Source organism: Marmota flaviventris, chromosome 9 (assembly GCF_047511675.1).
Source record: "Marmota flaviventris isolate mMarFla1 chromosome 9, mMarFla1.hap1, whole genome shotgun sequence".
Classification (NCBI taxonomy): Eukaryota; Metazoa; Chordata; class Mammalia; order Rodentia; family Sciuridae; genus Marmota; species Marmota flaviventris.
This window is the reverse complement of record NC_092506.1, coordinates 59,778,527-59,789,555: the sequence shown is the minus strand read 5'-3', so window position 1 is coordinate 59,789,555 and position 11,029 is coordinate 59,778,527. Positions and strand designations below refer to the sequence as shown.

Genomic DNA, 11,029 nt, shown 5'->3' with positions numbered 1-11,029 from the left:
TTGTCCCATTTAAAAACTTTGTTAATTGTTTATTATTTTAACTTATTCATTCCAATTTTATCTTTATTACTTGTGTTTGATTTGTTTTACTTATGTTCATTGTCTTATTTTTCTGGCTTCTTTTAGTGCTTTTTTAATTCCTTTACTGGGGAGTATAAAATTTTCTCTAAATATGTCAGGCTACCTTCCATAAATCACATTGGTACTTTTATTTCAATAGTTACTAAAAGAACCGTAAGAACAGTTTTGAATTTAGTTTTTTACAAAATATATGTATATTTATTTATTTATTTTTGGTACTGGGGGTTGAACTCAGGGGCACTCAACCACTGAGCCACATCCCCAGCCCTATTTTGTATTTTATTTAGAGACAGGGTCTCAGTTGCTTAGTGCTTTGCTTTTGCTGAGGCTGGCCTTGAACTCGAGATCCTCCTGCCTCAGCCTCCCAATCTGCTGGGATTACAGGCATGTGCCACTGTGCCTGGCTAAATATCATTTAATTGAATTTTTAAATATATAATTTTTTAGGTTTGCTATATGACCACAATGCAAAAAATTAAAAAAAACAACTTTAAAAATGTCATTATAAATTCTACTGTGAGAATATGTTATGTGACCAACAATGTAATTGCGTTATATAATTATTCACGAGGTGTGGACAAAAAACATAGGCTCTATAGTGTTAAAGACTATATAGTGCCCTCATACCAGTATAGTGTTTGATTTTATTGACCCATTGCTATGGATGTGAATAGCAGAAGATTGAGGCAGGAGGCAAGGGACTGAGGCCAACCAAAATGCTGACCAAAAATAAAAATAAAATATGACAGGAACCTATTTTAAATAGGAAAATGACATATTAAAAATATTCAGTGACTTATTGATGATGCAGCCAGCAATATCATCAAACTACCCTGGAGTTCCACTCCAGTGGAGTTTTCACTCCACCTTCAGATCTTACTCCCAAACCTGCCACTAGAAGCTAACTAGAAGCTAACTCTAGAATCTCTACCTTTGCTATGTTTGCTATCAGACCTCTTCATCATAATGATTCAGTGTGGCATCTCTTCTTTATATTCCTATTCCTAGTATCTGAATTGGCATCCTAAATCTAAGAAGGATATTTAAACAGATAAATGAAAGTAAGAATGAATCAGAACAAGGAAGAGATGAGTGTTCTTACCATGAGGAGAATGTACATGAAGGCAGAGGATGACAGAGTATGCCATATTTAGGTGGTTGGACTCTTTTGGTACATCTTGGACTTAGCATACAAGAAAGGAGGTAGAATGGTTAGAGATGGGGATGAGTAATTTGCACTAAGATAGCTCATGGAGTTCTAATGAGCTGGGTTATGGAGTATGAACTTCCAGCTTCCATTCCTAAAGCAGTGGGAAATTTCTATTAACTGAATTTGTGTTTGGAAACTTTCGCTGCCATAATATGGACAAAGGATTGGTAGGAAAGCTCTTCTGGGAGACTGACCAGTGAATAAACTATTCTGATAATTTAGGCAACAGATTATTTTGGCTTGGACTGGAGAAAAGTTGAAGGAGATAGAGAAAAATAATCTGATTCACAATATTTCTAGTACATAAAAAAAGAGAACTTAATGACTAATTGGATATGGGGGAGAGGGAGGTGAGAGAGAGAGAGCATGCCAGAATGATGACTTGAACATTTCTGGTTTGGGCAACTGTGTTAGTCAAGTTTGTGTTGCTGCAACAAAATGCCTGAAAAAATCAACTTACAGGAGGAAATATTTATTTTGGCTCACGGTTTTATAAGTTTATGTGAATGGTCACTCAATTCCATTGGTTCTTGGGGTGAGGCCGAACGTCATAGGGGAGGGGAAGGCCTGGAACAGCAAAATTGCTCACCTCATGGCATCTGGAAAGAGAAGAAGAAGAGAAGGAGGAAAAGGAAGGAGAAGGAATGAAGGAAGAAAAGAAGAAAGGAAAAGGGAAAGAGGGAGGAAGGGAGTTAGGGATAAGATATATCCTTTCAGGTCATGCTCCCAGTGACCTACTTCCTCCAACTAGGCTGTACCTCCAAAGTTTCCACTACTTCCCAGTAGCTCATTCAATGATGAGCCTATCCAGAGGTTATCCCATGGATGAGATCAGAGCCTGCATGATCCAATCTCTTCCCCAAAGTCCCACCTCTAAACCAAGGCTTGGGGACCAAGCCTTCAACACATGAGCTTTTGGGGGACATTCCAGATCCAAGTTATAGCACCAAGAGAGTCATTTTTAGGATGGGGACAGGAAACAGAGAACAGGGTTCAGACTGGGGCATCAGAAATAATAAGCTTAGTTGATAATGAGAACGAGCTTAGAGATAATGAGTTAAGTATTGAGTTTAAAGTGCTTGAGGAACTTCAATGTCTAATAGACACTATTATATCTTAAGTTTAGGGGAGTGATCTGGCCTGTTTGGGTGACGGAAACTATGGGCTCAAGTAGAATTGCTCATGGTTGCTATACAGAGGGTCTACCTGGGTCATAGCCTAGAAGAACCCCACCAATAGTGTGAGATGTGAAGGACAGGTGACCTCCCTATTAACTCCATTCTGCTGATATTTACTTGTGTTCAACCTCTGTGGAGCTATCAATTCTTCAAGTCTTGCCAATTTCACTTCCTTCTGTTCACATACAAATGTCTTAAAGAGTCATCTTCAACTACTTTCTCCATTTGCTCCCAACCCACTCACTCTGCTGCCTTCAAGCCTCTGTCCCCACCCAACACTTGTTAAGGGAACCAGGGACCTTTTGACCTTTTGTTCTCTGGCTTCACACTCCTCCCTCTTAACTTCAGGCAATTGTAACACTATCTCAATGGGTTTCCTCTGACTCCTTTAGCAGTTGTTTCAACTAATAATAAACAAAAACATTCACTGGAGAATTGCTATTATCTTATTTTTCACATCAAACTGAGCTTTAGGGTGGCCATATCATTTATGAGGGTTTTAGCCCCATATTCAAACCACACACTACACTGTCTCTTTCTGGAGGGACAGGTGAGCAATGAATGGTGACCCAAAAAAGAAAAGGTTGGCATGAGAGGTAAGGGAGGAAGAGCTGAAGTGCAAGGTAGTGCTGCGAGGAGGCGCTCAGACTCCCAAGTCCTTGAGTCTTGAGTCTTGGCCCTTGAGGCTTCATCCTAAGAGGCCTTGCTCAGAGTCAGCTACGAGATTGTAACTCCATTCTGTGACCATAAGAGGGCAGCATCAAGACGCGAGAGACAGTCCCTGGTGCAACTTGGTATCCCCTTGGATAGTGCCTTCAAAGCCAGGCGCGGGATCCCCATTGCGCTTTCTGGTGCGCATCCACACTCCCATTCCATTAACTCCTCTCTTCCATCCTGACCATTACTCCTCTCCCCGCTCCCCCCATCCTACGCAACTACTACTCCCCTTAGTCTCCTACACTGGCCTCAGAAGAATTAGGTAGGAGTCAGGGATCAGCTGCCCTTAGGCGCCTGTCGTCCCAGTTCACTCCTCATCACTCCTTGCACTCTCTAGGGTCCCCAGAGAAGCTATATATGCGTGGCGCCCTTGGGCAGAGAGACTTTGATGTGAATGTGCCAGGCTTAGACCAGACGGAGGAGGCAAGGGGAGGCTTGCTTGGCTTTGGGGAATCAGTGCAGATTGAGCACTGCACAGAGGTCTCATTACATGAGGGAGCCCGTCCTCTGAGCAGTCTGGCTGCTCTGCTGGGGAGGTCTGACAGTAAGCAGCCTTTCCAGATTACAGTTGCCCAGACTACCCTGTGTTCAGTGACCTACCCAAAGAAGAATTTCTTCAAACCTCTTTGAGGCCAGTTCCAAGCTTTGCAGATCCCTTGAACAGGACCCTGAGTTGCAGCCTCCTACCCTTCACTTAAGAAGCAAGGCAAGGGGAATTAATTTCCAGGGAAAATGTCAAGTGTGCCGTGTGTGTGTGTGTGTGTGTGTGTGTGTGTGTGTGGTGTTGTTGTTGTTTGCATTGGTAATTGGTAACAAAGAAGGAAACCCAGAAGTCGGGCTGTAAAGTTATGTTGGAGCCACACTGGGAAGAGGCTTGTGTGCAGACTATGGAATTCCCACTTTGTCTCAAAGTCTCCGGAATCACTCAATATGTCGTCCTGCTGTTTAGAGGCGGTGGTGTGGAAGGAGGATTGCAGTAGGCTGGGTTTGAAGGAAGGGAGGTGAGTTAGAAGGCTCTTTTCATAATCAGGACAAAGGGATTGATTTAATGAGATTGGGAGCAGGGAACTTATGTCAAACAAGAGGAAAAGCCCTAACAGATTAATTGCAAAAGTAAAGTCACATGTAGGAGTGAAAGGACAGGTAAGTGGAGATGGGGCTAGCTGCCTTGACCTTGGTGACTTGGGTGCTGGGTGGTCTACTCACTGAGCTCAGGACCAGAGCTGAGGCACTGATTTGGAAATGATCTTATTGGGGGCAAATGAGCATGAGACCAATTAGGTTATTCGGGAAGAAAGCAGGTGTTAGGTTATATGGCTGAATCTCGGGATAGAGGCTTAGAACAGAGTGGTCTGTGTAGAAAGAGAAGTTGAGCCTGTAGTGATGCAAGATCACCATGCAGAGAGGGAGAAAGAAGGGGTGTGCCTGTGACCTCCAGATGGTAATGGCAGCAGCAGTGAAAGGTTCTCTTTCTATGTCCAGGCTGCATCTAGTTTCCATGTCATACCCCAGCCAAGTACAATTTTTGACTTGAGAGATCTCAATGGCAGATTCTGTTCTCTTATTTGTTAGGGCTGGAAATACAATTCCTTTTTACCCCTACCTTACCACTCTCCAGAGAGAAAAACTTCCCCCAATTTTCTCTGATTGAAAAAAAAATTATGTAGGGGAAAGGAACTAATTGTTTTTTCCAAACATATTTCTGGGCCCTTCCCCTGGAAATTCTGTTTCTCTTGAAGCAAGTCTTTGGGGGGAATGGTGTTTGCTGCTACTTTTGATGATTCTATCAGAGAAGCTTGAGAAAAATCACACAGAGGTAAACATAAGTCCATCTTTAAATCCTGCCCTAAATCTGGTTATAGTGGGTCTTAGAGGCAATCACAAACTGAACTCTCAGACTTGGGACCTAAACCCACCTTAACACTGACATGCCCCAGAAGAGCCAGGGTCAGAGTGGAAGGTTAGTGGAAACCTTTTAACTCTTTTGGGGAGTGGACAAGAGCAATGGCCTGGTGAGACACATCAGCTTTGAAAATGAAAATTGTTTTACATGTCTTATGAGTGGACATTCACACGCTGAGACTAATAGGACAGGATTAGAATTTGCTCATGCAAAAAAAAAAAAAAAAAAAAAAAAAAGAATTTGCTAGTGCAGTTCTGGGACCTTGGAGGGTAAAGATAAGGTTTGGAATGTTCAGGGAAGCTTGTATAAGGAGAGGCAGAGCAGAGAGAGGCAGAGGTATAGAATTGCTAGATGTACTCAGTCCTGTTTGCAACTGTCACTGCTCCAATGCCTTTTGTGTACAAGTTTTTTCTCTTCTTTGAGCCATGACTAAACCATGTTTTTCCTTTTTTTTTTTTTTTTTTTTTAATTTCCTAGACTCTGAATTTAGGATGCAGAAGGCATAGCTCTTGGTCCCTTGGTCCCTGTCATGGCTTTCTCAAATGGAACTCTGGTCCACCCAGCCTATTTCCTACTGGTGGGAATCCCTGGTGTGGGGCCTGATGTACACTTTTGGCTGGCTTTCCCACTGTGTTTTATGTATGCCTTGGCTACTCTGGGCAACCTGACCATCATCCTCATCATTCGCATGGAGAGGCATCTGCAGCAGCCCATGTATCTCTTCCTGGCCATGCTTTCCACCATTGACCTTGTCCTCTCCTCTGTCACCATGCCCAAGATGACCATCCTTTTCCTGATGGGCATTCAGGAGATTGAGTTCAGTGTTTGCCTGGCCCAGATGTTTCTTATCCATGCTCTGTCAGCCATGGAGTCAGCTGTCTTGCTGGCCATGGCTTTTGACCGCTTTGTGGCCATCTGCCACCCATTGCGACATGCTTCTGTGCTGACAGGGCCTACTGTGGCCAAGATTGGATTAGCTGCCCTAACCAGGGGCTTTGTTTTCTTCTTCCCACTGCCCTTCATCCTGAAGCGGTTGTCATACTGCAGAACGCATACTGTCACACACTCCTTCTGTCTGCACCAAGATATTATGAAGCTGTCCTGTACTGACACCACCGTCAATGTGGTTTATGGACTCTTCATCATCCTTTCAGTCATGGGTGTGGACTCCCTCTTCATTGGCTTCTCCTACATCCTCATTCTGCGGGCTGTGTTGGAGCTGTCCTCTCAAGGGGCAGCACTCAAGGCTTTCAACACCTGTATCTCCCATCTCTGTGCTGTCCTGGTCTTCTATGTGCCCCTCATTGGGCTCTCAGTGGTTCACAGGCTGGGTGGTCCCACCACCCTACTTCATGTGGTTATGGCTAATATCTATCTACTGCTACCACCCGTAGTCAACCCCATTGTCTATGGAGCCAAGACCAAGGAGATCCGTTCAAGGGTCGTCCATATGTTCTCACAAGGTGGCAGATGAAAAAGAATCTCACCTAAGCGTCCAGAATACTACCAAAGATGAGAGGATGAGAATCTGTAGAATATCTTGGTGATTGGAGTAACCAACCCACTGGGATCACTGCTTCCAGTTACCTAAATATAGACCTTATATTTCTGCCTTTAGGGATTTATCAATATAGAAGAATTTATGACCCAGTCTAGACAGGCTATCCTGGAAAATGACTGTTGTAGTCTCTGTTATGATGACCTTGACTTCCCCCTCTTTTCCAACTAGAAAATGCACATGGTTTTGGCTTGGAAAGACTATAAATGCTATATCTCATGATTTATTCTGGACTTGATATATGGTTTTTAATTTTGTTTGCCAAAATATATTCACATCAGCTAAACTGTGTTGGCTATAAAATTTATTGCTTGTACCCTGAAGTGGTTACACAGTCATAATTAAGAGTTAGTGAAGGTAATGGGGGGACAGTAATTGGAGGGAAACTGTATTAAGAGAGGAGGCAAGTTGACACAAAGGTTAAAGTTGTTTTTTTTTTATGCATGTGTGTGTGTGTGTGTGTGTATGTGTTGAATCTGCCAATATTCATCTGTGTAAGTTCATAAGGACACCATGTATTCTGGTTGTGGGTGTGAATGTGTGGTATATATGGACATATGTACTTTGTGTTTGTGTGTGTGTGTGTACATGTGCATTCACAAGAGAGAGAAAGAAAGAAAGAGGGGAAAAGGAGAGAGAGAGAATATGTATTCTGGTGAGTGTAGTAGCTGTATCTTGGAATATAGGTTTCGTGAATATGTCTCTGATTGTGCCTTTCCTTTGTTTATGTACTATATGGCAGTTGGTATGTGTTGTGTATTTATATGAGAATACTGATATGTGCATCTGTATGGTGGGAAATGTCTTTATGTGTGCCTGGTGGGAATGCCACCTCTGTCTTTTCTTCACATTTGTAAAATGTGGGATGTGGTGCACAATCTTGTGGAATGTGTAGTGTTGGGATGGCTGTGCCTTTTAGCATGTGTGCTGTTTATCCTTGGGTATATGTGTGTTGTGCATAGCATTTTTGATATAAATTCATTTTATGACACACACAAATACATCACAAAAATATGGGTTTTTTTTTTTGATTTATTGCATTGACCAGGAATACCAGGACACAGAGAAGGTAACTATGAACTGCCTTTATTATTTATCATAGTAAGGGAAAAAAATTCAGTCTTTTACTATTAGGCATGTTCTATCAATTATTGAGAGAAGTATTGAAATTTCTTTACTATAATTTTGAATTTGTTTATTTTTTATTGTAATTATGTCACTTGTTTTTAGTTGTGTCACTATTATTTGCTCTTAAATCTACTGTCTTGTATGAATAAAACCACTTCAGAAGTCTTATGATTGGTGTAACCAAGATCTATCTTTTCTTATTTATTTTAATCTATTTGTGTTTTTATGTTTGAAGTATTTTTCTCATAGACAACACATTGTTAGTCTTGTGGGTTTTTTTTTTTTTTTTGTACCAAGGATTGAACTCAGGGGCACTTAATCACTGAGCTATATGTTCAGCCTTTTTTATTTTTTATTTTGAGGCAGGATCTCACTAAGTTGCTTAGGGCCTACTAAATTCCTAGGGCTGGCTTTGAACTTGCAATCCTCCTGCCTGAGCCTCCTGAGCTTCTGGGATTACAGTTGTACACCACTGTGCCTGGCAGTCTTACATTTTTATCTAAAATGATGATGCCTACTTTTCAGTTGGGTTTAAGATATCTTTCATGTCTGTTTTTAATTTTTTGAACCTATTTATTACAGTTATAAAAATCAATCTTAATGTCTGTGTCTTCTAGTTTTAACATCTGTTTTAATTCTTGCTAGGTTTGGATCGGTAATTACTATCTTCATTATGGGTCATGTTTTTGCATACCTAATAATTGATCCATTTACAGACACTGTAAATTTTACATCTGTGCTAAATATTTTACTCTCCGTGTAGATATTCTTGTGATTTTTTTTCAAGAGGCTTTTAAGTAGCTTGGAACTAGTTTGGTTATTTTGGGTCTCATTCTGAGATTTGTTAGGTGGAACTTGGTTACCACTGAGGCATGATCTTTCTATATTCTCAGTACTGAAGGATGCCCTGTGATCTTGAGGTTTTTCTAGTGTGACTGGTAGAAAGTCATTACCCTTGAGCACTGGACAATGTTAGCACTGATCATTTTATGTGATTCCTTCCCTCACTTTAGGTAACTCACTCACCTGATGAGGTGATTATTACTTAGATGAATTCTGAAGGAAGAGCCTCTGCTTATCTCTATCTGTGTATCTCTCTATGTGTTCTTTCTCTGTGAAGATCTCTCATCTCTGATACTTTACCTTCAAATTCTAACTGGCTTGGTCTTAAACCCTTACTCCACCTTCTGTTCTCAGGCAGCCCTGTAGACAGCCTGGTTCCCCTTTTCTGATGCAGCATGGAAACTCTCTTAAGGTCCTAAACAGGTAAGCTGTAGAGGTTACCTCACTCGATTACCTTGTCTCATGTCCCACTGTCCTTCGTTGCCTGATGTCTAGTGTCTTGCAAACCATCGTTTTATGGTTATTCTATTCTTTTTCATTCCTTCAGGTGGATGTAATTCTTGTTACTTCATCTTGGATGGAAGTAGAAGTTCCTAGGTTATTTTTCAAAAAAGTCTTTTCACCATCTAAGCCTGGGGGGGGGGGGTGGTTAATGGAGGCAGCAGAGTTGGCTCTAGGGTGATTACAGGGGCTATCAGGCTACAAGTTCTGCAGACACTGGGAAGACTTTGTGATTGGTAATTTTGATAAAATCTGAGACAGAATGGCCTGGTTTTACATGGTTTATTTTGGCATAGTTTGAGTTAACATGCCCTCTGTTGTGAATTAAAATGTTCAACTATGACATTGATCAGTGAAAAATAAAGAGAAACCAAATAAAAATCATGTTGCTTTATTTATAAACAGTTTTAACTTATTTCAAAATTGAAGATATTATTTTCATATTCAAATTACTCTCTAACTTTCTAAAAAAATGTTCTTACTACTTTTGTCTTTAAGAGAGACACCAGAGGGCATTGGTCTTACATGGCTGGTATTGCAGGTAGGAGATGGTTAAAAAACCATATCTTCCTGCCTTGGCCAGTAGTTCAGTAGACCAAGGCCAGGGAGTGGTAGACAGAGGCACTGTCCCTGGGGATCCCTGGTATGAGTTAGTCAGACACAGAAGCCAGAACCTTGGAGACAAAGGAGTTCCTAGCACTTTGAGGAAGGGAGGATGGACCTCTTAGGTTCCATGGTCCACAAAAGGAAAGAAGGCAGAGGGTAAAGAAAGTTTCAGGGTGGAAATGGGGTGTCAATCATAGGGTCTTCCTGCAAATTAATTTTGCCTTTCTTCTGGCTGAGTTTGATAAGCCTGTGAAGAAACTGGCAGAAGGATTCTCAAGACGACCCTGGGCATAAAAATGAGTTTCTTCTAAACTTTTCTTGCTTTCATTGCACACTGAGAGCTGACATAAGTATCCAAACTGGCAGAAGCCCATTTGGGGAGGACTCTAGAGACCCATTCTACACATTGCCCCTCCTTCTCTATACCCCCAGGCACATCCTCCTAGGACTTAGAAGCTGGGAAAGAAACTCACACCAAAACTGGCTAGTGAGGTGCATAGGCTGATGGACCCTCTGGACATAACCTTGCACCCCCAGCAGGCAGGAGCAGAAGGAGGAAGGAAGGAAGAGAGAGAATAAATAATCCCTGCAAGAGAGGTCCAGAGGAGGAGGTGGAGACAGGGAGAGGGCAGGGCTTCAGTGCAATTTCCCAGACCTCTTTAGAAAGAGTTCCGGGGGAAAAGGCACACATTCCATCCCTTCAGGACAGCTGAGGTGAGTAGAGACCAGGGGGTGTAGGGGTGTGTGGGTTACTTGTGGCTAGTGATCACTGGTTAGTCCTTCTGAGAGACCGAGAAACCAGGCTGAAGAACCAGATGTACAAGGGTGGGGCTGGGGATGTGGGAAAAGCCATCCACTCCGAGGACAGACAGTAATTTCTTTTTGTGTGATGAAGGGAAGTAGGCAGGTGATAAATGTTGCCTAAGGATAGTTTTCAACCAATTTTTCAATAATCAGTGTACTGGTATACCTGTCCAGAGGCTGGCAAGAGTATAAATGTCAGTAGGGACAGAGAACAGATTGGGGTGGGGTTATATTGGGGTTGATTTGGGTTAGATTGTGTTTTGATGTGTGGACAGGGCCATCCCTAATTTTAAGAATGAAGTTCAGTGTGTGACTGGGGATCAGGCTGTAGCTAGGGGCATATGGGGAACTCTGAGTGGGAACAGGGCTCTTTCTATACTCTGTACCAGGAGTCAGGCTGTGGCTGAAACTGTGATTTAATAATCTTCCTGAGGCTTCAATGCTGGCTCAGTCTGTGTCTAGGATCAGGGTTTATCTTTCAGTCCATTTAAAAAGCAGCT

The 11,029-nt window shown here is 42.1% G+C and overlaps 1 protein-coding gene across 1 annotated transcript; it reads left to right on the top strand.

The window, feature by feature from the left end:
- Positions 1 to 5,591: 5,591 nt before the first annotated feature.
- On the top strand, positions 5,592 to 6,563 carry LOC114098588 (olfactory receptor 51D1). The gene has a single exon (XM_027942829.2). The coding sequence runs from the start codon at positions 5,619 to 5,621 to the stop codon at positions 6,561 to 6,563; it is 945 nt and encodes a 314-aa protein (XP_027798630.2). The 5' UTR covers positions 5,592 to 5,618.
- The last annotated feature ends 4,466 nt before the right edge of the window (positions 6,564 to 11,029 follow it).